Source organism: Garra rufa, chromosome 15 (assembly GCF_049309525.1).
Source record: "Garra rufa chromosome 15, GarRuf1.0, whole genome shotgun sequence".
In the NCBI taxonomy this organism is placed as follows: Eukaryota; Metazoa; Chordata; class Actinopteri; order Cypriniformes; family Cyprinidae; genus Garra; species Garra rufa.
This window is the reverse complement of record NC_133375.1, coordinates 15,933,907-15,961,587: the sequence shown is the minus strand read 5'-3', so window position 1 is coordinate 15,961,587 and position 27,681 is coordinate 15,933,907. Positions and strand designations below refer to the sequence as shown.

Sequence of the window (27,681 nt, the reverse complement as noted above, 5' to 3'; positions counted from 1 at the left end):
ATAGCGATGCCATAGAAGAATCATTTTTGGTTCCACAAAGATAATCTGAAGAACCTTCTTTCGCCACAAAGCTTTTGTGAAACAGAAAGGTTCTTCTGATGTTAAGGTTTTGTATGAAACCATTTAAACAAAAAAGGTTCTTCTATGGCATCGTGAAGCACCTTTATTTTTAAGAGTGTATATCCACATTTTTAAGCTGCTTTAACCCAAATATTAACCTCTGGTTGAGGTGGTACAAAATTTCAAAGCATTTGAAGATATAAGCCGATAAAAATGTTTGGGTGTGGCACATTTTGTCCAACTGTGAAATAATAGATGGTTGATCATTATGAAATTTGGTAGATTTTTATGTAAGTTTGTATTTATAAAACCGGCCTCAGATGGCAAACTATTATTTGGGTTCACTTACTGTGTGTAAACTAACTGCTGGGTTAAACGCAGAGAAGGAATTCAGAGTATGGATTAACATTTACGTCACTTCATGAGTTTTTATTATAAATAGTTATTTTTATGTGGGTTATTTTAGTTACAAAACGGTGTTATTATGTAAAAAAAAAAAAAAATGTTTTTTGAACCAGGATTGAAAATAAAGACATCATGATTCACAGTTTTAGAAGGAAGTGTCAGAATTCAAAATCTTCAAAGTCATACTGACACCAGAAATCACAGAGAGCTCACCTGCATGCAGTCAGGCGCCAAACGGTCTGCCTGCATAAAGTGGGACGGGACACACCTGCACACTTCCTTCTTCCCTCTTTACATTTCTGGAACATATAAACAAAGTTTTTTTTTTCCAAAATTTTTTCACTCAAATTCAATATTTTACAGTAGCCAGGGAGTGAACATAAGGAAAAAAAGACACAAAATTACATTGAAATATAAAAATAAATAATAATTTTTTAAAATTACACAAAAACACGGAAATGTTTACATACATTAATACCCTTAACAGCTTTCTTGTTTATCAGATAGACTTAGGTATTGCTTAATTTCTAATTGCAAAATGAGAAACAATGGTTTATAATGTATAATTAATTGCATTTATGTAAACTAAACTTTGCCAGCAAAAGTAAGAAATTAATCAAAATTACTTATGTAAGTGAAAAAAACTAAATAGTTGAAAGCTGGGCATGATATGATCTCAACATTGGTTGAGTAAGGACAACTCCAAAATAAATGAAAAAACGTTTCTGTATGTAGTCCACAAAATGTCCAAAGTATATCAATATCACAGTTAAATCTGTTTACAATAAAGTCCCTAATCTGATATAAATAACTCACGCGTCATCGCATCTGACCAATGAGAGAGAAATACAGTTGCAGTTGCTCCGCCCCCTCCGCTCCATGTTCAATCGTAGGATTCCTCTCCACCGACTCATTTCACACTGCGCTGTCATGGGCTCAAAGGTACAGTCAAATGACTGAAATATAATTTAAGAACATCATCCTTTCAGGTGTATTTCACTTTTTACACTGCAGCAGAACGCAGACTGTTCATTCTCAAAAGCTGAAACCCAGCTCAGTGTTATTCTGACAACTTCCGCGTCACATGCTGAGAGCAGACGATCAGTTTAAACGGTTTAAACATGTACATGTTCTGGCTGTAATTTCGATATTCAGAGTGTGTTCTCGTGTCTGGCTGTATGTTTAATGTACACTATCATGCCGTTTCCACATGTTGTGTTTAAGGTGCTCCGGGAGCCGGCGGAGATCGCTGAGTTGTACCGGGATCAGTGTCGATTCCCGGCGTTGTGTCGCGCTGATGTGGGACCGGTGATCACTTCACGATACGGCGGACAATACTGCAACGTATATACAGGTTTAAACTAACCGTTTTCTTTGAAATGCCAGACGAGCTATTGAAACAAACAGGTTGAACTGACCATCTAACGAACTATTAAAACGCACAGATTTAAACCAACCACCATCATTTAAGCATACATGGGTTTTAGCTTTCAGTTATTGTAGTTAAGGGAATGGATAAGGCCTATTTTCGTATAATGTAAGTTGAAGTACTTATTACACCAAGTGCAAGACAAATATTCTTTGAGTTGAAGGTGACCACATTGTAAATATGCAAAAATTCTTCAGACAACAGGGCTTCTGTTTTAATACATAATACAAAACTCTACAAACAATAATAATAATACATGTTTTAAGACACTCCATTTACTCCACTTTCCCACAACACTGCAAACCTACAAAGATTGTCTTCTTTGTTGAGCCAAAACATGGTGTTGGGTTTGAGTCCACCTAAGTCGAGTCCGAGTCTTTAACCCAGGGGTCGCCAAACTAAGGCCCGGGGGCCGAATGCGGCCCGCCCACACATTTGGACCGGCCCTCTGAACAATGCCAGAGACATATTTAGAAAATGTAATTTTAAATATATTTTACTTATATCATGTCGGTATTTGATAATAAAGGTTGGCTTTCAAACAAAAATTTCCCTTAGTTATTAACATAGCCTAATTATTTATTAAATTCACCAACAGAACATTGAACAGGTGATGCGTGAGCTAGCTAGAAAAATCCGAGCGATGACAAAATTAATAGCATTTAGGGTGAAACTAGCACTGCTTATGGGAAAAGTGCAAAAGCAAGACTTCACTCATCTCCCAGTTACCCAAGGTTTTTCAGCTGAGAACCAGTTGAAAAGTCTGTTGAAGCGCTGAATCCATTCCTTGTGAAGTTCACCCAAATTCTTGAATAAGTTTTGCTTGACAAGCCTGTCAAGGCTTGGTTGTGCATCTTTTTCTTCCACTCAACTTTGTTAACATGCTTGGATGCAGCACTCTGTGAACAGCCAGCTTCTTTGGCAATAAATGTTTGTGGCTTACCCTCCTTGTAAGAGTGTCAATGATTGTCTTCTGGACAACTGTCAGATCAGCAGTCTTCCCCATGATTGTGTAGCCTAGTGAACCAAACTGAGAGACCATTTTGACGGCTCAGGAAACCTTTGCAGGTGTTTTGAGTTGATTAGCTGATTGGCATGTTACCATATATATAATAATATTAGTCAGTCCAGCCCATGGAATTTTCTTTTATAAACCAACCCGCCCCCCATTAAAGAAAAGAAAATGATGTGGCCCACTCAGAAAAAAAGTTTGGGGACCCCTGCTTTAACCAATCAAGTCTGAGTCCAAAATGGGGCGAGTCGGACTCAAGTCTGAGTCGAGTCCAGCTAAACACTACTGTTTGTCAGTATCTTAACTTTGTTTTAACAACTAGAATAAAGCAATGACAATTTAAATGTAACAAAAGCAAACCTCTATTGCATATTGCCATTTTGATTTTTCACACCATCTCATAATTCCTGTTCAGCAAACTTTAAGTCATGTAACAGAAGTTATGGCTGACTTGATTTATGTATTTGTGACATATTTCAGAGTGAAACAGTTTTTATAATGTGAAAAATTACAGGACAGGACTTGACTTTATTTGCTGTTATATAGCAAATGTATAAATTCAAAGGGGTGGGTAGGAAGCTTAGTAAATGAGACATGAGGAGCAGAAAATGCATCTCTTATCTCTGATTGTGACTGTGTGTTTTTGGGTTGTATATGATGAGTGGTTAGACCTTAGAAGGCTAGAAGGCATTTTAAAAAATTTTCTTGGATGAAAATGAGGCTGTGAGGGTTAATGACAGTTTTCAAGTAGCAGTCTATGGAAGCCATGGAATAAAATAATAAAAAAGGTAAATTTAAGTTTTTATTTTAAAGTTCTGTCTTTTTTTTTTTTTAAACAATTTCAAGATTATTTCTCACAATTCTGATAAGACATTCTCCCTTTTCCCCTCAGCTCAAAATCATGAGTTTATATCCCATGAGTTTATATTATATCCTTTTTTTCCTTCAGAACTGACAAACCCGCTATCGTTGAGTTAAATTGAGTTATAAAGTCTGAAATACAACATATAAACGACATATGAAAAAAAAACAAAAACTCAGAATTGTTAGATAAAATAGGTATTTGTAAATTGTTATAGATTTAAATACTATTTTTCTGCCACCACAATGCGTGCAGATGCAAGTGACATAACTGTAATGTCTACTCCAAATTGGTCTACTGACAACGGGCCACTGAATTATTAGAAAATAATGCACACCCAAGTAAGTAAGTAAAACATTCTCAAGCTTACTGAAGGAAAATAAACATGATTAATCACAAGCTAAAGCTAAAGGATAAATAAATATATTAATCAAAATATAAATCAAATAGTTTTTCAGATTGGTCTATATAGTAAAGGCTACCACAGAAATAGCCTACTTCAAACATTTAATGAAGTAATAAATGTAAAAATAAAACACTCTACAGTCTTCACTGTATACATTAAATATAGATGATTCTTATTAAAGTTACTAAACTGCTTCAATCAATAGCAGTGAGTGATTTTCTCTTTTGTTGTTTGATTATGACGCAGTTTGTGGCAGCAAGTTTACGCTGCTGTTGTTTTAAGACCGGGCGCACAGATCCCGCAGGCTTTCAAGTACTGGCGAGACTTTTAAACACATGCGAATACTGAATGTCACTTTCTTAATAATGGATAGAGTCAGTGAATTTCCATCAACTCTCCCTGAAATCGGCTGGACTTGAGTTTAAGTCAAGTCAGAGTAAAAATGCATCCGAGTCCGTGAGAAGTCTGAGTCGCTAAAAATTGTACTCGAGTCTGAGTACAAGTCCGAGTACTCCAACTCTACCAAGACATCAATCTGTGATGTTTGAAACATCTGTTGGTCACTTGTCCTTTCTAATTCAAATTTGCAGGGTAGCGTTTATTAACCTACAGCAAAAAGCGAAACTTTCTTGCATGAGCTTGCATTTGTGGCGTCCTGCAAAGTCTAGTGCAGGGATTCCCACAAACCTCTAATGGTTTGCAAACCTCAGCTAGTCTGTTGTGGTTGTGATCACTGCTTTATGAACAATTCACTCCACCCGCTGAATCAAGTCTGTCCGGGACGCCAAAGCTACTTGGAGTCCCACAGACACCCTATACATTCATTTCTAGAACTACAATTAAGACAACCCTAGTTGCACCTGTGATCAAGACATCCCTTCTAGACACAAATCGATTTTGTGGACAGACACAGGTATAGTAAATGGGGCAGTAGGTCTGCCAACAAGAAGAAATATAAGAGTTGTTAGCTAGTGATTCAAATGGCAGATAGCACAAAAGATATCAAATTATAGAGTTACTTTGTGTATACACAAAACAAATACGGTCAACCTGCAGACCTAACTGCAAGCAGATGTTTTCTTCTGTATTGACTATACAGTGTTATCCCAAGAAAAATTTGATAAAAAAAGACCTCTACTTCTGAGGTTATTGCTTGTTTCCATTTAGTGTTGCCCTGATTGTACCAGTGATACACAAGTCAAACAAACATCTTGTTTGGACTTAGTTGAAGTGTTATTTATGTTGCATGCAACAAACCTTTTTAAGGTTTTATTCTGCACAGTAATGATCTTTTTCATCTCTTGAGCCATCTTAAAGTGGTTTATTTGTTGACTATTTCATAAGTATTTCATAAAGCTTTGTTTATCTAGCAAACATGTTGTGTGGAGCATGCTGATATTAATACATATTGTTTCAATACATATTGTTTCAAAACAGCTTTACAAAAATTCATAATTCTAATGTTTGTAATAACTTTAGAGCTGAGCGCTAGGGTGGTAGAAGTAAAAATAAAGCTATAGACTTATAAGACAGACTTTTTTTACACAAACAAATGGTATATAATCCATACGAAAGAATCTCTTACGCATGTCTTTCAGAGTGGACACAGCGGGATTTGGAGAGGAATGAAAATGTGAAGTTTTGTCGTCAGTACATCGTGTTTCATGATGACCAATCGGTGGTCTACTCTGGACCCTCAGGAAACTGCACAGAAATCAAGGGAGAGTAAGTTCACTCTTTACTCATATGACAGTTCTCTTGGCATTTATTTTTCATTTTTACCATCATGTCGTTCTAAACCTGATTGACTTTTTCTTTTGGATCACAAAAGGGAGATACAGTATTCTGTAGGGCTGGGACAATAAATCAATGCATCGTGAATTTAGTAATTATTCTCCATTAATTCTAAGAATGCATGGTGATTCTCTCTTGAATCGATTTTGAGCTTGGTTTTTAACAGCAGATGGCACTCCATGCTTTAGAAACGGCTGTACTCTGCTCGCTTCCAGTTCCTTACACACACCATTCGACCATAAAATAATCATTCATACTGTTAAATAAGGTTGAAGTAAATTACAAGGGTGTTCATAGTGGGCTGTGTTTACATTAATCTCACATCGTAAAAGCATAAAAGCCATGGTGCAAGTACATTTAGCCACTTACATAACTCAGTTAAAAACGAGCCTAGAGCACCATATGCTGTTAAAAACTAAGCTCAGAATTGATTCCAGAAAGAATGGTGATGCATTCAGAAAATCTCAGAATCGATCCATGAATCGCGATGCATTAATTTATTGTCCCAGCTCTAGTATTCTGATGGATGTTTTAAAGGTTCATTCTATACAGTGAAAGTCATTGGGGTCCAAAACAACACTTGATACACTGGTTTAGATCAACATACGTAAATGTTATCAAAATTTTCATTTTACTACCTCTTTAAGCAAGAAGTAAAAAGTGCAAGCCCTGATGCATCACACTGATCGTACTCTGTCTCTGTGTGTTTAGGCTGCTCAGTGTGGATTCTCCATCCGGTGAAATGAAGGCTGTGCTGAGAGAGAGCACCATTAAAGGAGAAGACAAGCAGTTCCTTGAGGTCAGATTGTTTGCACAAATAATTTATTTACCTACAATATGGCTAAAGTTTTAGACTTTACTTGACACTTTGGTGGTTTGTGATGCCAGCTGTGCAAATGGCTAAACAACTTACCAAATATGTGATGCCTAGCATTTTAAAAATGTGTTTTGGAAATATTTACATAACTTTGAGAGTATAATATCTACAGATATATTTTGCCAATATCAGTAAAATGTGTGTGTGTGCATTATTCCCAATTCCAACACATTCTTCTATTGTAAGTAGTGTGTGGTGTTCTATGAACACTGTCCTGCAACTCCTAAATAGATTAGGTTACCTCTCCTCTCATTAAGGAGCTGAGGTCAAGTCAACAGTTTATGAATCACACTCATTCTAAGTCTGGGACTAAGAGTCAAATGATGTCATTTTTTTCAATTTTGACACATTAAGACTAACATGGTTCGCTGAATTGCTTTCCACATACAGCTCCAAATTTTAAAAGGTCTATAGTGCAATCCACTCTTAGCTGGATGCCCAGTGGTATACTCAGGTATTCACTGGTTACCTTTACTAGTGTGCAGAAAAGATCCATTTCCCACCTGTGCATAAGTATTTGGATTCTTTGCTTTGACTTTTCATGTTGAGCTTGTGTTGGCTGTAAGTTACTTTTGACAAGCTCAAGTCTCTAAGCATGTTCACAATAATCCAGAATTCCAGATACATTTGAAAATGGTGTTTTCTTTTTAGAGCATTCTCTGTCCACCCTAGGGTTTTCAAGAAGTTTCTCGTCCACACTGAAACACAGGAAAACACTAAAATCATCTTACTGCGCATGCTTAAAACTTAATATAAGCTCACTAAGATGATACAGAGAGGCCAGACTTGATGAAGTTCCTGAGCTGTTGTTCTGGCACAATCATTTTAGCAATTTAGAATTTAGCAAAATATCTGACTACCTACTGGCGCATCCTGGTCGGACTCAATCGGTATGGTCTAATAAGTAATTGCGTCATCGTTTTCAAATGCCTTCATTTTCACATTCCACACTACAACACAAAAATACATTTTCAGATTCATCCACTTGGAAAAGAGTGGAAAAGAGATATCCTAAAATTAATTTAAATATTATCCTATAATTGTTTAATTTCATTATTAATAAGGTAAATGAAAACAAAAGCACAGCCTCTCTCGTGTTCTGTGATTGATTGCTTCAGACTCGGCGCAGCAAGCCTCATCGCACTGTTAAAAACAGACTGAATGGCGGCTCAAAACTTCCAAATGCTGTACGCAAACTACTGTTACATCTCTCGGCTGCATGCACAAAGCAAACCATTGCGCTAATACAAAGGTAATGACAATTGGTGTAATAACGAACTTGCGTGTGCCTAACGTATAACAGTCGTGTTTATCAGAGTCGTGCATTAAACACACTTAAGTCCGCTATTGATTCACAAACTATGCGCGCTCTCGGGGCTCTAATAATACTTATGGTATTTTTGCGTGAAATTTCAAAACATTTGCCTAGTTGTCCAAATTATTGTCCTGTGAGTGTTTTATAATGGATGCTCACCCATAGAAGAGGAGTGAGGCTCGGTGTTAATGAGCATCAGGCAATTTTAAAAAGTTAGAATTGAGCAGAGGTTTTCTTTAAAGATTATAAGGTATATTTAAAGTTTTAATTTAAAGTTTGTTTGAATTTTGAGTTTTTTTGTAACATGCAGTAGAAGAATAATAAGGCAAAATTAATAAAAAAGGTTTAAAAATAAATACTGCAGAAGTACAGTATAAGGGGACATGTCAGACATAGGGGGGCCTTGCAAAATTGACCTGAGAAGGAGGGGGGCCCCGGAGTAAAAAAGGTTGGGAACCCCTGGTCTAAAGGACCTCGGGTGGCTCATATAAATATAAAATGAAATGATATGTGTTTGAACTCATATTATCAATCTGATCACAAGTGTTCTTCATCTCTATGTGACTCTACATCGGGGTGTCCAGTCCTGCTCGTGCCACTGTCCTGCAGAGTTCAGAGTCCAATCGAACGTACCTGAATCAAGCTCATCAAGGTCTTTACTAACTAGAAACTTACACTAGAGTCTGATGAGGCAGGTTGGACCAAAACAGGATTGGACTCCCCTCCTGCTCTACAGCAGTGCTTCTCAAACCTGTCCTGAGGACTCCCAACCGCCGCACATTTTATATGTTTCCCTCATCAGTCACATGCAAGTCTTTCAGTCGCTTATGAGCTGGTGTGTTAGATAAGACATCCAAAATGTGCAGTGGTGAGGGTTCTTCAGGACAGGTTTGAGAAGCTCTGCTCTACAGGATCTGCAAAGAACCCAGCAAGCATTTTTTGGTCTAAAAGACGTCTATTAGCTGTGAAAACACAGCCCAGACGTCTAGGCTAAAACAAGTTTGTATTTGGGCTGTCAGTGAAAATTTAATAGACGTCTACAAATATCCCAGTATTAGACTAGTCATCAATTTAAAAATGACAAATTAAAATTACAAAAATTAAACCATAAAATCTTGTAAACGCTGCTGAGTTTGCTTACAGGATGGAATATCATACATCTAACTAGTTATTTTGCCAAAAAATGGCATGCAACCAAATTCAAGGTTATTTGGGCTGGAAGTGGGTTACACATAGCCGGACTATATCAGGTTTATAGTTAACCCAGACGGTGAAATGACGACTATTGCTTGCTGGGAAGAAACTTACCAGTGATTTGTCTTTTAGTAGTTTGCTCTCTCTCTCTCTCTCTGTCTAGATCTGGCACAAGAACAGGAAGCTGAAGTGTCTTAATCTGACGACTCTCAACAAGCACGGCAAAGTGTATGAAGATGGTAAGAGGAAAACATTCACACCCTGTTACCAAAAATGGCATAGCAGGGCTCCAGACTAACTAAATGGTCACATTGTACAGCATGAGTGCAGCAAATAGTGGCGCAATCTCAACAGTGTAGCACAGCAGTGATGCAGAAATTAAGTTGTATGAAGCACAGAAGGATTTCCTTTCAACTGTAGTACAAAAAGGTTCATTACTCAAAGCTTTTACAGCACTGCCTGCGTTAATGAATAGCACCTACTGTACCACATGGCTTTGTCCCATTACAGCTGCTTATTTCACATGTGGTTCTGTGGCTGAGCATTGCTGAGCAGTCATGTGCTTATCTGCCAAATAAAGCATTGGATGTCTTTAGATCACATGCTTTAGGCAAAAACCTATTGTGCTCTGGTATGCTCCGCTTCAGTGTTTTTGTTGAACGTAACATCACTACAGCTCAGAACATTTTGAACATTCGAAATTGTTTATTCATGTGGAGCCACATGATTACGATTACTGATAATGACATATGGAGTGTGATGCATTGTAAGGAAAGTTGAACAATGAGAAACAAAACATGAATTTTAAAATAGCCAATTACCTTTAGCTTGTTTTTGTTAGTTAATGGAAGGTAACATAATGGCCATTTTCTTCTGTAGAAGTCTATTGCAGCCCTTGCAACCGTAGGAAAATTATGACATTTTGCATATTGGATGGTCATGACTTAGGTTGTAGTCTGTAATACTTTATTTTATTTGTCACTTCATCATGGTTTTAGTTTTTCTAATAAATTTCTGATGATTTTATCTTGCAGAATTCTTAGAAATGTTGGCACAATACACTGATATTTATGTCAATTGTAAGGAAAAATCAAAAATATCTTCAATGTAGACTCTAAACAGGAAGTGAAGCGGTATTTGGACCATGCTTTGTCCAGCAATTCCATTTAAACAGGCCAATGTTTGGCTCCATGATATTGTGCTTACATTGCCACCAACAGGTCAATAATTATTATTATTTTTGCATAACTTGTATTCTAAATTCATATGTGTGTTAATGTAACCTCATTGGGCACTGGAAATACAGGCTTGACAGTCTAATTCTGCTGTTGTGTCAATGTGGCATTTATCAATATTTACACTAGCATATCGGATGAGAACAAGAGAAAATCTGTGAAATGTCTCATAGTGACCAGGATCAGAAGCAGACAGAGTCTGATCATCTTAATGATCATCATCTCAGGGCTTGTGTCTTCTCTGTTCTCAGATCAGTTCGGCTGTTTGGTCTGGTCTCATTCAGAGACTCACCTCCTATATGTTGCTGAGAAGAAACGACCCAAGACAGAGTCGTACTTCCAGGTCACAAACACAGATGATTACACAAAACACACATGGTTTCTAATGATTTATTCTATCAACACGTTCTTCATCTGACCTCATGTTCCTGTAGGGGCCTGAGACAGGTTTGCTCGCGGATGAAGAAGATACTATCAAAACAGACAAGAAGGAAGAAACAGTCCTGGTACATGTTTGGCACCATATGTGCCAACTACACTTTAGTTTAATTAATAATTTCAGTTTGATTTGTGTTGTGAATGACTGTATGTGTTTTTGTGTCTGTGACAGGGGCAACAGTTTGAGTATTATGAAGACTGGGGCGAAGCACTTACGAGTAAAAGCAGCCCAGTGCTTTGTGTACTGGACATCGAAGGCAGTAACATCACTGTGCTGGAAGGAATACCCACCAACATCTCCCCAGGACAGGTACACTCTATGTGTTTGTGTTTAGGACATGGGTTCAAAATAAGGTGGCACAGTTTTGCTGAAAATGATGATGCACTCACTGCTGTGTGTGCACTTGAATGGGTGAATGGGACACCATACTTGGCTTCACATCATGTCACTTTAACCCTGTAAAGCCCACTGTTGCAGAATTACAACATCACTTTTAACAATTAAAAAAAAAGGTCAGCAAATGTTTTTTTTTTCTCAAAACCACATTTACATATTTAATGGGTCCTATTGTTTGTCCTCACAATGCTATTGGATAGAAAAAGTGTTTATAGGTCTGGTCATCTTGTTGTGAACTTACTCTACCTGCAAACTTCGCATTGAGCTGATCTCCTGTTTTTTGCATGACTGGATTTGTCAAGATTTAAGTAAGTAAAATTCCTTAAATATTTTTTGTGTGTTTATTACAATGTCTAGAACATATACATATTTAGTTATTCTGGAAAACATTAATAAAATTTGATTTAGAGCTTATTATGTCTATGTTGTAAATCTACAACGTTGGGTCAGAGTGGTAGCCTGTTACATTGTTTAGGGACAGGTGTGAATGGTCTTGAATGTGAACCTGTTAGTGCCCTGGGGGGATGCATGTGTCCCTTTTAGTATGATAAGTAGAGAGCATAATAGGCCAATCAGACAGTATTGTTTGAATGTAGTGGAATTTTGATTAGAATTTGCATTGAAATGGTAATACTTTGATGGATAAAACTTAGATCTCTACCCTTGATACATGGTCTACTACCCTGTATATTCTTTGTTTATCTGCTACAATATAAGACCTATATGTGTTATTCACATATTGAATTACATTTTTCCAAACGTTTTCAGTTTCAGAATGCCACCAGTGCAGAAAGGTCATCTATTCAGTGTGCAGGATGTGATTGCTGCAGTCCAAAATGGAGAGAGCGATTTTGAAATGGACTCGGATGACACTGATGCAAGTGACTCAGAGAATGAAGATGTAGGTGAAATGGACAAAGAAAACCACCAACCCATTGACTGCCCAGCCAATGATGATGTGGACATCAAGCCCCAACCAAAAAAACACACCGTGCCCCGTGACAGGTTTCGCTGGTTGAAAAAGGAGTTTATCAGTCCCAATACTAATTTTTCTGGTTCAGAAATAACCAATGATGCCACCTCCCTCCTCACCCCACTGGAGTACTTCCAAAAGTTTGTGACAGAAGATATGATTGAGACTCTGACAAGAAACACAAATGAGTACAGCTTGCAAAAAAATGGAACATCTGTAAACACCAATAATAAGGAAATTGAGAAGATGCTTGGCATGTACCTGAAGATGGGCCTAATGCAAATGTCTGGAGTCCGTATGTATTGGGAGACTGATACACGGTACACCCCTGTTTCTGATGTGATGTCCCGGAACAGATTCCAATCTCTGTTGACTTCATTACACTTTATAAACAATTTAACTGTGTCAGAGATGGAAAAGAAGGACAAACTCTGGAAACTCAGACCATGGCTAAATTCATTTAGGGAGAGATGCCTGCAGGTGATACCTGAAGAACACAACTCTGTGGATGAAATGATGATTCCTTTCAAGGGGAGATTCAGTAACATTAAACAATATATGCGTGGCAAGCCACACCCATGGGGGTTCAAACTGTGGGTGAGAACTGGAATCTCTGGCATGCTCTGTGATTTTGATGTGTACCAAGGGAGTGTAGATGGAATACGACAAGCGAAATCTGATCTTGGACTGTCAGGTGATGTTGTGATGAAGCTCGCCTCCACACTTCCAGAGGGTCAAAACTACAAGATCTACGCAGACAACTACTTCACCTGTGTCCCACTGGTAGTCAAGCTCCTTGAGCGTGGAATCCATTATGTGGGAACAGCGAGACAGGTGCGTCTACCCAACTGCAACCTTGAAGATGAGAAGAGCTTGAAGAAAAAGGGGAGAGGAAGCTTTGATGTCCGAGTTGAGGGGAACCACAACATCTGCGCTGTCAAATGGTATGACAACAGAGCGGTCACACTTGTGTCATCTTTTGCAGGACCTGAACCTGTGCAGAAAATTCAACGATGGGACAAAGCCACTAAAACCATCATTGATGTTGAGAGGCCTTACATTGTTGGTACCTACAACAAACACATGGGGGGTGTGGATTTGTTGGACTCATTTGCTGCCAAGTACAAGTTCCCCATGAAATCTCACCGCTGGTACATTTACATCTTCTGGCACACCATCATCCTTGCTGTAATTAACGCCTGGCTCCTTTAAAAGCGGGACTGTAAAGCTCTGAAGATGACTAAGAAAGAGATACTGAACAGGAGACAGTTTCAGGCACAACTTGCATCCTCTCTCATCCTGGTGAACACACACAACATATCACCCAAGAGAGGGCGACCATCTTCAGGGAAGACGGTGACATCAGGGAGCCCTTTGGATCCTCAGAAGAGACCATCCTCATCAGATGTGAGTCCCCCAGCCAAGAGGTCATCGGACCACCCCCCACTGGATGTACGCAAAGACATGATTGCACATTTCCCAGTAAAGACAAAGAGAGGACGCTGCAGACACTGCAATAATGGATACACAAACACACTGTGTAGCAAGTGCAATGTTCGCCTGTGCTTCTCAGATGAAAAGAACTGTCTTAGGGACTATCACTGCAAGTAAACACAGACTTCATTCATACCACACTGAATGTGACCAAATAATTTTTTCCAAATATTTTTATTAATAAATGCTTATTCATAAAAAATATGATTGTTGTGTGATTATTACTTATGATATATACTGCTTGGAGCTAAAAAAAAAAAGTGAACAACCCTGCAAATTAATGCTTAAATGTTCTGTATACCTGTTTAGGCAAAGTGAGTACAAATACAGAAATTCTGCTCACAACTAGGCCCAACGTTGCAATATTACAACATTTCCCTAAAAACTTACTAAAAAGTAAAAAATGTGAAAAATCTTTAATTCCTACATCAGAGGCCTCCTAAAACAATATCTGAGAGGTCAAAAAAAATTTTGCGCATTTTTTTCTATATTTGGGTCTTACAGGGTTAACTTTCATTTTCATTAAAACAATGCATAACAATCTGGGAGACAAGGGCCACTTTTTCACCCAGTTCCCACTCCCCAGCTGTCAGAAAATGGTGCATGCCAAATAGGGCTGGACCAGAATATTCGATTATTCGAATATTTGTTCGGTGGCTTGGCATTCGATTTTAAATTTTGAGATTTGAATATTCTTTTTTTTTTCATACACCTTGCATTCCCTGTGAAACGGTTCTCATTCGCGCTTAAATATGAATGAAGAAGATCAGACTGCTGCGCCACTAACACAGACAGCAAAAGAGAGAGAGAGATTGTGCAATATTTGAGAGACAATATAAAGTACAGTCGGGCCCACTTGAATGGTGGAAGCAAAACTAGGGCTATGACTGTCGCAATGACAACCGCACCTCCACGTTCAAATGCAAGCAGTAGGCTAAACCTGACCGCAAAGCCCCAGCAAAAATTATTACCATGAATGTGTCGGGGAAAAAAAAGTGAGATATTTGAATTATTTTTTAATAAACTAGTGTTTGGCACAAAGATGAAGTTGACGATCCTGACTCGCCATTTGCTCATGAACATGCCTTTAATGCCTAAATGCATATTTATGGATTAGGCCTATAGCTAATGAAAGAGTTTTGTTTTCGATTTGAATTATTTGAATTATTTCTTTACAGTTCCGGATGATATATTAGTCTTACCTTTATGAGCAAAAATGAAGTTTCACATATAGCGCTGGCACCATGTTCTGCAAAGCGCGCTTCAGCTTTACTCTCCGCACAAACGATTGGTTATGCGCCTAATAGCACACTTTTATCTAGGTTAAACGATTCAACTAATATTGTGATATGCTTTAAGTTTTTTATATCTATGGATTTTAATTTAAATCGTGATGACTTGAGAGGGCTAAATTGATCTGTCTGCCGCTGACTGCTTGGTCGTTACTTTAAAAAACAAAAACTTAAATTTAACAAATAAAAAGTGTTCCAAATATATTTCTAAATTAACTTTATAACCTAAATAAACGAAAATAAATGTAATCACTTTGCTATTAAAAACAGCAGCTGTGTAATGGGGAAGAGAAAGAGAAAAAAGACTCGGGCTCGGGCCAGTAATTCTGATGAGATGTGTGTGTATATATATATATATATATATATATTTATTTATTTAGATATTTATTTAGATATTTATTTATTTATTTATTTAGATATAAATAATTTATTTATAAATAAACACCGCACCATTTCTTTCTTTCTTCTTTTATTTAAATAGCCTACCCTTTACAGTGTCAGTAATTACTGTGCTGCTAATTTCTGATTTGGGAGTGATTTGTTTGTTAAAAAATGTTAGGCTTCCTTATTAAAAGTGTTGCTCTTAACAGACCTGTGTGTTTTGTATCACTAGCGTAATGTCCGTTCTCGACACACATAAGCTCTGCCTGTGTGAGGCGCGCCGCTTCCAACTTGCAATGTTCTATTACAATTTATTAATTCTGAACGTGTTATGTGTCCATATTGCACCATAATGCAACACTGCACTCCCTTGGGTCCACAGCAAAAATCGATTTGATGAACTGTTCTCGACATAATAAAAATGCAAACAGAAAGACATACAGAGATTCCTGCCTTTATTAGAGAGAAGAATATGTTCAGCCCCTCCCACCGAAGCTTCAAATATTCGGTGTTGATTACTACCGAAGCTTCGAAGCTCAAAAAATGGTATTCGGACCAGCCCTAATGCCAAAACAAGTCGATCCATAATAAAAAGTGCCTCACATGGCTCCAGGGGGGTCAGTAAAGCGTCCTTTAGCGATCCGATGTGTTTTTGTAAGAAAAATATCCATATTTAAAGTGTAAGAATCACTTTAATCTAGTTTACGCAGTTGTACACGGGACTTGCTGCTTTGGGGTGTGGCAGGACTGAAATGCCATCTAAGCTGTTCGCCAATTGCAACACAGTGGGACTGCTAAACAATCACAACACATTTGTTTTTTGGGAAGGCAGACCTTCATCAAACCCGGAACTAATTGAGCCATTTGTACCAGCCTTGGGATTGTAATTATGTAAATTATGTGAAAAATAATGTTTTTTCAAACCACTAAGCATTAGAGAATGTTCTAGTGCACTCCCAAAACAAAATAAAGACTTTTTTTAAAAGCATAACACAGATGAAACTGTCAACACCATCTGTCACAGAATGCCTAACACACATGCATATATGGAATATTCCTTTTTGTTTAGAGAATTTACAAATGAGGTCAAGGAGAAAGAGAAAATTATGCAGGTTTGACAATGAAAAGAGAAATTCTCAATTTCATGCAGTTTTTATTCTGTGTCGAGTCGGCAAAAGGATATTTTTTTTCCATTATGTGAACGCAGCTGTCAAATATAGAGAAGGAAGCATGATGATCTGGGACTCTTTTAATGAATTCAGAGTTGGTGACCCAGAATCAAAAGACTGCTATAGGGTTTTGCAAGTAAAAAAAATTGATGTGTTCTAAAACTTTTGACTCATAGATGTTTTGCACAATTTTGATGTAAAAAAATTAAAACACTCTTTATTGTAAGCTTAGAGTTATTATTCTTATAAAAAAATGTCAATGCAAGATGAGTAATACAAACCACAACTCCTTGTCCACAGGGGTTCTGGTCGCCCAATGACACAGGCCTTGTGTTTGTGGGTTGGTGGCATGAGCCATTCAGACTGGGGCTCAAATACTGTGCCAATAGAAGGTGAGTGATAGGAAATATCTGTCTGATGAAGATAAACTTTAAACCGAATAGCATTTTTTCTGCTTTTTAAATGCACAATGTTTTGAGAGTGGAATGTTTGCCTGCATGCTAACAGCAATGCCATTTCTACAGGTCATCTCTGTTTTACGTGGATCTGGCTAGTGGTAAATGTGGTAAGATGTGCATTTTTCCATCTTAAACCATTTTGTACAGAAAATGCTGCTGTGTAATTTTCACATGACAAGAGAGGAACACACAGTATCTTTGTAGCACATAGCTTTATTATAGCCAGTAAGTCCTAAATACAGCACATGTCTCTAAGGAGCCTTTTCAGGGTCCGCTTTTATTGTAGTCACTTTTTTTACATTTTGTCATTAGCTGACACTGCGAGGAAATCTGCCAAGGAATGATAATCTCTGAAATTATATTGATTTAATCTGAGAACTAATTTCAGTGTTACCTGGTTAATCTCAAACGCTCTTCAGCTTAACAAACATGATTATTTCTCCCCCTGTTTCACAACAGACATCCTTTTATGCTTTTTTCATTTGCCACATTTTTTTTGGAGAAGAGAGCACTCCCTTACTTGTTCCTCTGAACTGGATAAATACTTTATGTTGAGTTGACACTGCTAGTCGCTCTGATAGTTGCATCACCAGTTAAAACCTGGACAAAATTATATTTGCAGATGACCCAAGCTTGTGATGGAATGACTTTCCGTCTAGGATGTCCCCTGCCTGTGGCCTGAGATGCTGAGATAGGTCCCAGCTACCCTGCAACCCTACAGAACATTTTTGAGAATAGATGGAAGGACACAAGTTTCCACTGTGCCTCTCTTTGTAAATACTAGACCTGGTTGCACAGAGTGGCACCTGGGGGATTTGCTTGGTCAAAGACGCATGTTCTGCCTTCCAAGCTCTGTAGACAGACCTCTAGCCATGCTGCTGCATAGCTTTTGCTGTGGAAAAATGCTTAATTTTTACAGCAGAAAAGGTCTGGCTGTCTCCATTATAAAAATGTCTAAATGAGTAGTTGGTAGTAGATTGGCTACAGGCTGGACATTAGCTTTTACTATTTGCTAGGCTCTCTAGCATTGATATTTCAATTTGGCTTCCCATGATATACGTGCAAAGCTGAATGTTAGTAAATTTTAGTTTTACTACTGTATTTTCTTGCTGCCAGTGGATGTTTTATTTTCACAATTCAGTAGAAAACCTGGATGCAATGGTGCTGTGCTCCAGTTATTTGCATTGTGAGACCCACACCTTAGGGCCAGAGCTTAAACACCGCTGTCAGTAAATTACCATGATTACCGTGCTTCAGAGATTGTCACTCCAGGGTGAAGTTTTTATCATGTCGACTATTGATGCAGTGTCTTGTAAAGCTAAGAATTTTCGAATGTATTAGCATTTCTGATTCTATGAGAACCTCTTGAAAGCAAATGTTTTCCTAAGCATTTTTTTTTTCTAAATGTTAATTTTCATGAATTTTATCTTTGCTCTCACCTCAGAACAGTTATCATCTAACTCCAGTGCTGTCTGCTCTCCTCGGCTAAGTCCTGACCACTGCCGTATTGTTTATCTGGAGTGTGGCATCTTCGGTCCACACCTGCAGTGCAGCCGTCTATGTATGGTGTGTATTTTGTTAATAATGCTAAGTTTAGAATTAATTTACTTAATTTCATTGATCAAAATTAAAGTACCTTTAGTCAAGTGACTATGTATTGTTGTGGTTTGGTTGCAGTATGACTGGTACACCAAGCAGACAAGTGTTGTGGTTGATGTGGTGCAGAGAGCCAAAGAGGGTATGCGCATGTAGTCATGCTTTTCTTGTTTATTGGATAGTTAAGAAATTATAAAAGTGTTATTCAGATGAATATCTCTGACCTGTTTCATATATTTTTGTGTTCGTCAAATATGTGTGTGTATGTGTATGTGTGTGTGTGTGTGTGTGTGTGTGTGTGTGTGTGTGTGTGTGTGTCAGATGGTTTTACTGGGATCTACAGCTCAAGGCTTTCTCCCCACTGCTGGTCAGCTGACAGTCAGCGTGTGCTTATTTCCTGTCCTCAGAGATGCCGTAAGGTACTGAAACACCTCTCTCATACTAGAGCTGCATTCATAATCTCGGTTTCCATGGACATACAGCTGTGCAGATTTGAGAGCATGTGATTTATACTTTTCACATATTCTCCACATAAATGTTACTTATTTATTATTTTGGTAGATTTATTATGTTCTCTAGAGTTTTTTTTCCCTAGCTGGCTATTGAGTTTACGTGCAATGAATGTCTCTCCTGAGGTAAATGTGATTTTATGTAAGTAGGGCTGGGCGATATGGCCTAAAAATAAAATCCCCGATTTTTTTCACAAAAAATCCGATTTACGATTTAAATAAATTTTTTCCCCCCTACTTCTTTTAGCATGTAAAGAAACCCTAGCTTTTCCACAATATATATGGGCACCATATATTTTGCAATATACATTGCAACTGCATCAGTGATCGCTTTCCACCAGGCCCCATTCTTATCATACCAGACACAGTAAATGTTTGTAAGACAAATACATATGAGATGGGAGGAAATATATATATATATATTGCCATGCTTTTCTCTTGCACTTATATCGTATACAAAAATATACAATTTTGAACACAGAAATATTAAATGATGTAAATAACTGAAACGATCTGCCAGCAGGTGGTGGTAAGACACTGATTTAATTACTGAATCACATTCATTTGATTCGTTTGAACGGATGGTTCATTCAAGAATAAAGCAAGTGACTCTTTATGAATGGGGAATTGAATCATTTTACTAGATTCGTTTAAAAACGCATGTTCATTCATAAACAAAACACGCTGTGTTTGAGTGGAGATGCGCAGCGGCTCAGTTGTGACTTGTTTCAGACTACTTTTGATGACGAAATAGAGCAAAATCAGGCAATAATGTTATAGTCAGACAATGTAAGTCACTTAATAATAACTTCTTGTTTATTTAACTGTTGTAATCAATATCTCGTTTACAAACTCCCTTAAAAATGATTAAAAGCTGTCACTCATCTTAGTTCGCGATATCACACAGCTCTATTATAATAAACGAAGCTACTGCCCATTCAGTCTCTTATTTACACTCTCTCTACACTTGAGATACATTAGTCAACGTGCAAAACACATGGAAACCTTTGAAGCTCCACTCAGCGCAAACACAAATATGCTGGTCGGGTCAGTCGCACATGGTGCTCCTAAATATTTTTTCATAGTCGCACATAGTAGTTTCTTTTTGCCCTTGAACGGCGAGTCGCACCATTGAGAAATTAGTTCGCACTCTAGAGCCCTGATCTGCAAATAATTCGCCATTGTCTTCAATCATCTCTTTACTCTGTTTATGTGGTAAGTGAAATTGTATGTTCTGTAATGTAACAGGCTAACTTGCTAGCAAGCAGCTAATCATGTCCCCTTGGTGATTCGCGTTATTTTACCAGAACGCGTTGTTTTCCGTTCTGAATACATATATTTTTTTTTATTAAAAAAATCGCGATACCTCGATTTAATAAAAAAATTAAATCGTCTTAAAGCGTAAATTCTAATTAATTGAAAAAATCGAAAGAATCGCCCAGCCCTATATGTAACATATTGTTCACACATTTTACTGATGTCTTTCTGTAGTTAAAAGACTGATTCAGTGATTACATGAAACATTAATTTCTTTAAGTTGTTCTGTTTCTTTCACCACCTTCTGATGTTCATTCATGTTAATTTATTACTATAACTAGTAGCGAAGAGGAAGAGATGATCTGTTCATGTGCCGCTTGAACTGAGGTGCAACAGTAATTGCCACATTAAAAAGTGTTAAAACCACATTTATAGCTTTTATTTTGTGATAAATTAGAAAGATGAAACGTTGTTTGCTATTAAAAAGCAACAAAGCACAACATTTATTGCAATTATTGGGTGGCATGTGCGCTACAAATAATGGAATTAAAGACGTGAAATAGCCAAGATGCATTTTACAGTTTCTTTTAATAATTCATAATTCTTCTAATAATATTTTACGTCATAATTACATGCAGAAATACATTTGTTATGTTAATTCATTTACTTGATGGCAGTGTGGTAGCCTACACTAAGATTCATGATTGTTATATATTGCTTATGCTGCCCGAAAAGACCATAAACATTACAGTTCACATCTTCGGTATAAAAAAAAAAAAAATCCCCTCTGCAGGAGTCATCAAATGGGGAATTCCCCTTCTGTTTCTATATCTGTTCATTGTATCTATTTTGGGATATGTTTGTCTCTTTATCTGTATCTGAAGTGACTTTGCCTTTATAAATACGTTCTTGGTTTCTTAAACAGTTCTTGAATCAGTTTCTATCACTAATATATTACAGGATTTGTTGGTTGTTGATACTTCATCTGGCGAAGTCACGTCTCTCACCTCCAGTATGTAGAGTGCACACTCTTTTTCATCTCATATAACACACTACTGTACTGGACTGTATGTCTGTAATCTGTCTGTACTCTGTGCTGTTCTAGAATCAGAGGAGGGAAGCTGGAGTTTGTTGAATATTCACAGAGATCTGATAGTGGTCAGCTGCTCTTCACCAAACTGCCCTCCAGACCTGGTATTCTCACACAGATTCTCGATACCACAGCAAATTTTTAAAAAATTAATTGGGGCTAAAACCATGTAGTGTATTCCAACCTTTATGCATGTTAAAATAAATTAAAAAGAAGCCTTCTTGTCATTCAGTCTTGTGGTCCCAGTTGTGTCACTAGTACTGCTCTTGTTCTATTTCTACAATTTTATCATTTTTAACAATATATTTTTTTTTGTAAGTGGATCTGAGAGATTTTTTCCTCATGTAATTAGCAACATTGTTATTCCCTGTGTGTTTTGGTTGTCAGATAATAATAAAGTAACTAATTAATCAGTTACTAATTAGATGCTCTGTTCTGCAGCGGGTGGGTTTCCTGCCAGCAAAGGGTTCTGAAAGCAAGATGTCATGGGTCACACTGGAGGAGACTCAACCTCAGGCCGATATCAGCTGGCAGATTTTAAACTTCAGCCCACCACCTGAGCAGGACAACAAGCAATACCGTAAGAACTGAGTGCATATATGTTCTGATATTTAGTCCAACATGATTGTGTGTTATAGATTTTGGATACAGTGTGGCACGTTGCTTTTTATTCTGCCAAACGAAAATGCTGTCAAATAAAGTTGAACAGTTGTCCCAGCAAAGTTCCTAGTGCGAAATATTAGCACTCCTGAAATGCTGTGTATGTTGTCAAATTCAGGGTCCTGGAACTGTTGTTTGTATGTTTGTTCTCATTTTGCACTTTACAGTGTATCTATATTTTATGAATGGGAATGCACTGAATGTTCGCCAAAAAAAGCTCTTTCTTTGTTCGGCTGATTAAGCGAAAAGGCCAAATAAATCTGTGAGATAAGAATCATTCAAAAATCTGCTGCTGTCAGAAAAAAGTAGTACTGAGGTCGTCTTGTGGGTTTTCACCAAAATAAAAGTCAACTAACACAAAAATAACGATAACAATCATTACAACAGCTCTATTAATACATTTATTATAACATTCTCCTTTGCTCAGCAAGGCTGCATTTATTTGTACATTAAAAACACATGCCTGATTCAAGAAGGGGGTCTTAAAAATGACCAAAGAATATTATTTTATTAACTTATAATTTTAAGTTCAATTGTGGTTTGTTGGTAGGCTATAATGTCTACTAGAATGTTAAAAATGTTCAGTCTTAAATAAATATTTTTAAATTGTTATTTTGTAATAGATTTGTTTATTTGAAATGCAACAAAAAACTGTAAAAAGCAAATAGTGGCTGTTTAGTTTATGCAGTGGTGAAAATACATAGGGGAAAAACCGTGTTAGGTAATCGGCCTTCGGCCCAGGGTGTAATTTTGTTCGGCTTTAGCTTTGGCCAAGAATTTTCATTTAGGTGCATCCCTAGTTATAAAGTGTCGAAAGTTAGGACATCTGTCATTTTGCATGAAAAAATAACTCTTTGTTCTTTATTAGCTGGTTTGGACTTTGATGCTATTCTACTGAAACCAAAGGATGTGACAACAGGAAGCAAACTGCCTCTCATTGTCATGCCACATGGTCTGTTCCTTATTATCCTTAATTACAATGTAAAAATGAAATAACAAATAATTATGACGTCAGCATCTTGTTTTGCTGATCTCTGTTTTCACTCTGTGTGTCTGTCAGGTGGCCCTCATTCGGTGCTGGTGTCAGAGTGGTACTTGTCCACAGCAGTTCTGTGTAAGATGGGTTTCAGCGTCCTGCTTGGTGAGAAACAGTTACAGTGTATACACTACTTACCTCAAGTCTGTCCATCAGACACAATATTTGGCTCTTATATAGACTCTCCAGGATAAAACATTTGACTTGAAATTCATAATAATATATATATTTTGCTAATACTTTTTTTCAGATGTATGACTAGTTTTGGAGCTTCTGTTCTGAAAATTGGTATTTGGTATGTTGTGTATTTTGAAATTTGAAAAAGGGTCAGAATCTGGGTGTATAGTGAAACTCAGCAGATGAAACAGAGATGACTGAATGTTAAGATCTTATTGCAGACAAGAGAGTTGGGTGCATTTCACTCAGTTCAAAAATATGATCCACACATGTGGATTTTTTTGTGGATTTTGTAGAGTTATTTTGCTTGGTCCAGTTGGTCCTTAAATGATTAGTTCAATTCCAGAACAAAAATGTACGGATAATGTACTCACCCCCTTGTCATCCAAGATGTTCATGACTTTCTTTCTTTAGTCGTAAAGAAATTGTTTCTTTGTGGAAAACATTTCAGGATTTTTCTTCATATAATAGATATGTATGGAAGTTTGAACTTCCAAAATGCATTTTAAACATAGCTTCAAAGGGCTCTAAATGATCCCAGCCGAGGAAGAAGGGTCTTATCTAGCAAAACAATCGGTTATTTATTTTATATACTTTTTATCCACAAATGCTTGTCTTGTCTCGTCTCTGTGATGCGCATGTGTGGTCAATGTGATCTGGGTCAATACAGTTAGGGTAAACTCCCATCTCGTTTTTGTCTTCAACTTCAAAATCATCCTACATTACTGTTTTACCCTTTTTTTGTAAAGGGTGTTTGATCTACTTTGTATGTTGACTTTGTAAACACTGGGTCAGTACTTCTGCAGCGATGTAGGATGAATTTGAAGTTTGGGAAGAAAACGGGAAACAGGAGTTTTTCGACCTTCCCTAGCTGTATTGACGAGACAAGACAAGCATTTGATGTTAAAAAGTATATAAATGGTCAATTTGTTTAGAAAATAACCGATCTAGTTTCACTAGATAAGACCGTTCCTCCTCGGCTGGGGCACCATTCATATCCATTATATGGAGATAAATCCTGAAATGTTTTCCTCAAAGAAACATGATTTCTTTACGACTAATGAATATCTTAGATGACAAGGGGGTGAGTAAACTATTTGTAAATTTTTGTTCTGAAAGTGAACTAATCCTTTAAAACTTGTTTTATTGCGTTCCAGATATGAATTGAGATAAAACAGACTAAAATTTCAAGTCATTATTCAGAGAAAATGATTTCCGCTCTCTAGCTCAACTTAGAGTTCGTGAGAGCAGTAGCAGTGTCCAGTTTGTGTTATTTCAGAGGAATATAGTGCCCTTAAGTCATTACTTTATAGTGCTTTTGCTGTAATTTTTGGAGCCAAAAAATTTCAGTCCCCAGCCACTGTAATTTATATAGGAACCAAAGTGCATACAACTCGTTACTTGGTTGACAAAAGTAAGTTTTATGGGTTTATAATGACAAAAGGGCTCAATAAATGACTGGACATTTATTTTTGGATGACCTACCCATTTAAGCCGAAGTACTAGGGTCATATGGGCATGAATCACTTGAATTAATCATAACTGATCAGCGATCAGGGAAGTCAACCCCCCTATACTGTGTGTCCTGTTTTCCATGTGTCTTTCATGTTGTAGTGAACTACAGAGGCTCACTTGGTTTTGGCCAGGATAACATCTACTCCTTACCTGGAAATATCGGTACACAGGATGTTAAAGATGTGCAGGTAAACACTAACGCTTACTGAGCTTTTCTCATCATCAGTGTAACCAAATAGCTAAAATGTTTCACCGTTTAAATATTTACAAAAACATTTTAAGATAGTACTTGTGATGTTTGGAAGTACATTTATTTTGGTTGTTGGATTTTTTCAAATTTTGTGGCGTATGTTTTGTGATTTATACTTTCAATACAGTGTACATAATTATAAATATACTGTTTGTTTAAATCTAAACAGCTCACAGTAGACAGTGTTTTGAAGCAAGGTGACTTTGACGAGCAGAAGATCGCTGTGGTCGGAGGCTCTCACGGTGGATTCTTGGCTTGTCATCTGATTGGACAATATCCTGAGTTTTACAAGGCGTGTGTGACACGAAATCCTGTCACAAATCTGGCCACCATGGTCAGCTGCACAGACATTCCCGACTGGTAATGTGACGAATACTATAACAATGTACAAATAAATAATTTAAATTTATATTTTTTGCAATACAGTACAATTTTTTTGGAGGGTGTGCCCTAATAATGTAATATTGTGCAAAAAATGTTTTTTTTTAATTTTTTTTTTTTATTCTATATATGATTTGTGGGTAAAATGTGATAGTTACCTGTAGATGTTTGTGATGGTTTTGAGTGTGTTTATGTACAGGTGTATGGTGGAAGCTGGATATGAATATAACACAGACATTCATCTTGAACCTGCTATTCTCGAGCAGATGTTAAACAAGTCACCCATAAAACATGTCAGCAAGGTGAGCAGATGCTGTTCTGATGCATTATTTATTTATGTATACCTTTATTTTTAATGTCATAACTGCTGAGCTTATAACACACATGGTTGTGTTTGGTTCTCAGGTAAAAACTCCAGTACTTCTGATGTTGGGGGAAGATGACAAGCGTGTTCCCAGTAAGCAGGGTATTGAATACTACAGAGCCCTGAAGGCATTGCAGGTACCAGTGAGGTAAGTACAATGGCCACTTTATAGATGGGGTTTCTTCTGTGAAACATTTGTCTTCTCTCGATCATTGGTTCATTGTTGTATATGTGTGTCCACAGATTGTTGTGGTACCCAGGCAATAATCACTCTTTGGCCAAAGTTGACGCAGAATCGGATGGGTTCATGAACTCTGCTCTTTGGATTATCCAACATCTTTCTCTGTGATATCGCTTCCTCTACATAAGTCATAACTAGCTTTTATTACACTTTATTAAAGTGATTTTAGCATTTCCTTCATCAGCTTTGTCATTGTCTTATTGAGGCATTAGATTGGTGCTTTCCCTTCAGACCACAAAGGGACACAGAGTCAAAATCTGTGTCTCTGTGATGTACTGATGCGAAAAGCATTTGGTTTAAAGGCATATTGTGTGATGTATGAAGAAGTTCATGTGATATTTAATGAAATGGAATTTACACTAAATGGCATCTGAAAAGACTACTTACTGTTCTCAATAATCTCAAATAATCATTTTAGTTTTCAGTTATTGGCAAATTCTAATTGTGCCAAACTGTTTATCATATTACACTTTCAGTGTAGCTACTTTGGTTTTCTGATGGTTGTCTGCTTTTTGTAATATGGTTGCTTTCTGGGATATGTACTAAATGATTTACTGCGTTCTTTTCAATAAAAATTTGACTTTCTGTAAGGCTGAAGAGAGTGACTTTCTGTAAAGCTGATTTCAAACCCTGACCATATAATTGAACATTACATTATTTAGTTCTAAAATGTAATATTGATGGAACAGACATCAAAAGCAGTTTCACAGTGATTACTAGCAGAAGCCTGTCTCTACAGCTGAAATGCTATGATCATGCAATAAAAGGGGAAACCAACAAACAAACAAAAATCTGGTTCGGTGCAAGAGAGAAAAAATATAGTTTGGTCTGTAGCCCTGAGAGCCCAGTGCTATCCACTCCTCGACTTAGTCTTTCATTTCTTCTATTTCTTTCTTTTTTTAACCAAGAATAGCTTTACTACTCCGTTTTATCTTGCCCACCAATTCTGAACATCTGTTCCCCATCTCTGTGTGTGTGGGTGAATGACTTTCACTTACTGCAGACTTTCACTTCCACGAAAAGGTGCACATTGTTAATATAAATACTTAGATCTGGCATTTCAGTTTCTTTGCTTTCCTTTGTGAATGTAAAAGACACACAGCGTTGAGGAGTTTTGGAATTTAAACCTTTGGTAAGTGATTTTCTGTGTTTTTAATAGGTTTGAAATGATGGGGAAATTTTTACAGCTTGACATATTCAATAGTATTTAAAAGAAATCCTGTGTAATAAAATAAATACATTTTGGAAATAAGTTTATTTGCAGATTAAGCAATATAATGCTTAAATATGTATATGATTTCATTGTTTTATATACTTTCGACTAACACTCCAGCCCATGTAATGTACTTTGATGTTAGTGAATATAGCATATTCAAAAAGTTGATGCTTGCATAGCTGTTTGTTTTCCTAATGT

At 37.1% G+C, this 27,681-nt stretch overlaps 1 protein-coding gene across 2 annotated transcripts; it reads left to right on the top strand.

Moving 5' to 3' along the window:
- The first annotated feature begins 1,336 nt into the window (after positions 1-1,336).
- apeh (acylaminoacyl-peptide hydrolase) lies at positions 1,337-26,857 on the top strand. 2 transcript variants are annotated; one of them, XM_073819453.1, is made up of 23 exons: positions 1,337-1,407; positions 1,690-1,819; positions 5,773-5,899; positions 6,680-6,767; positions 9,518-9,593; positions 10,841-10,932; positions 11,024-11,095; positions 11,200-11,337; positions 17,034-17,125; positions 17,258-17,298; positions 18,636-18,757; positions 18,869-18,929; positions 19,109-19,206; positions 21,514-21,565; positions 21,659-21,747; positions 22,085-22,223; positions 23,172-23,255; positions 23,364-23,444; positions 25,131-25,219; positions 25,451-25,641; positions 25,862-25,964; positions 26,068-26,174; positions 26,270-26,857. In XM_073819453.1, the coding sequence occupies exons 1-23, from the start codon at positions 1,345-1,347 to the stop codon at positions 26,373-26,375; spliced, it is 2,241 nt and encodes a 746-aa protein (XP_073675554.1). In that variant the 5' UTR covers positions 1,337-1,344; the 3' UTR covers positions 26,376-26,857. The 2 variants fall into 2 exon arrangements, with proteins under 2 accessions (XP_073675554.1, XP_073675555.1); XM_073819454.1 differs by lacking the exon at positions 1,337-1,407 and adding an exon at positions 1,465-1,588.
- The last annotated feature ends 824 nt before the right edge of the window (positions 26,858-27,681 follow it).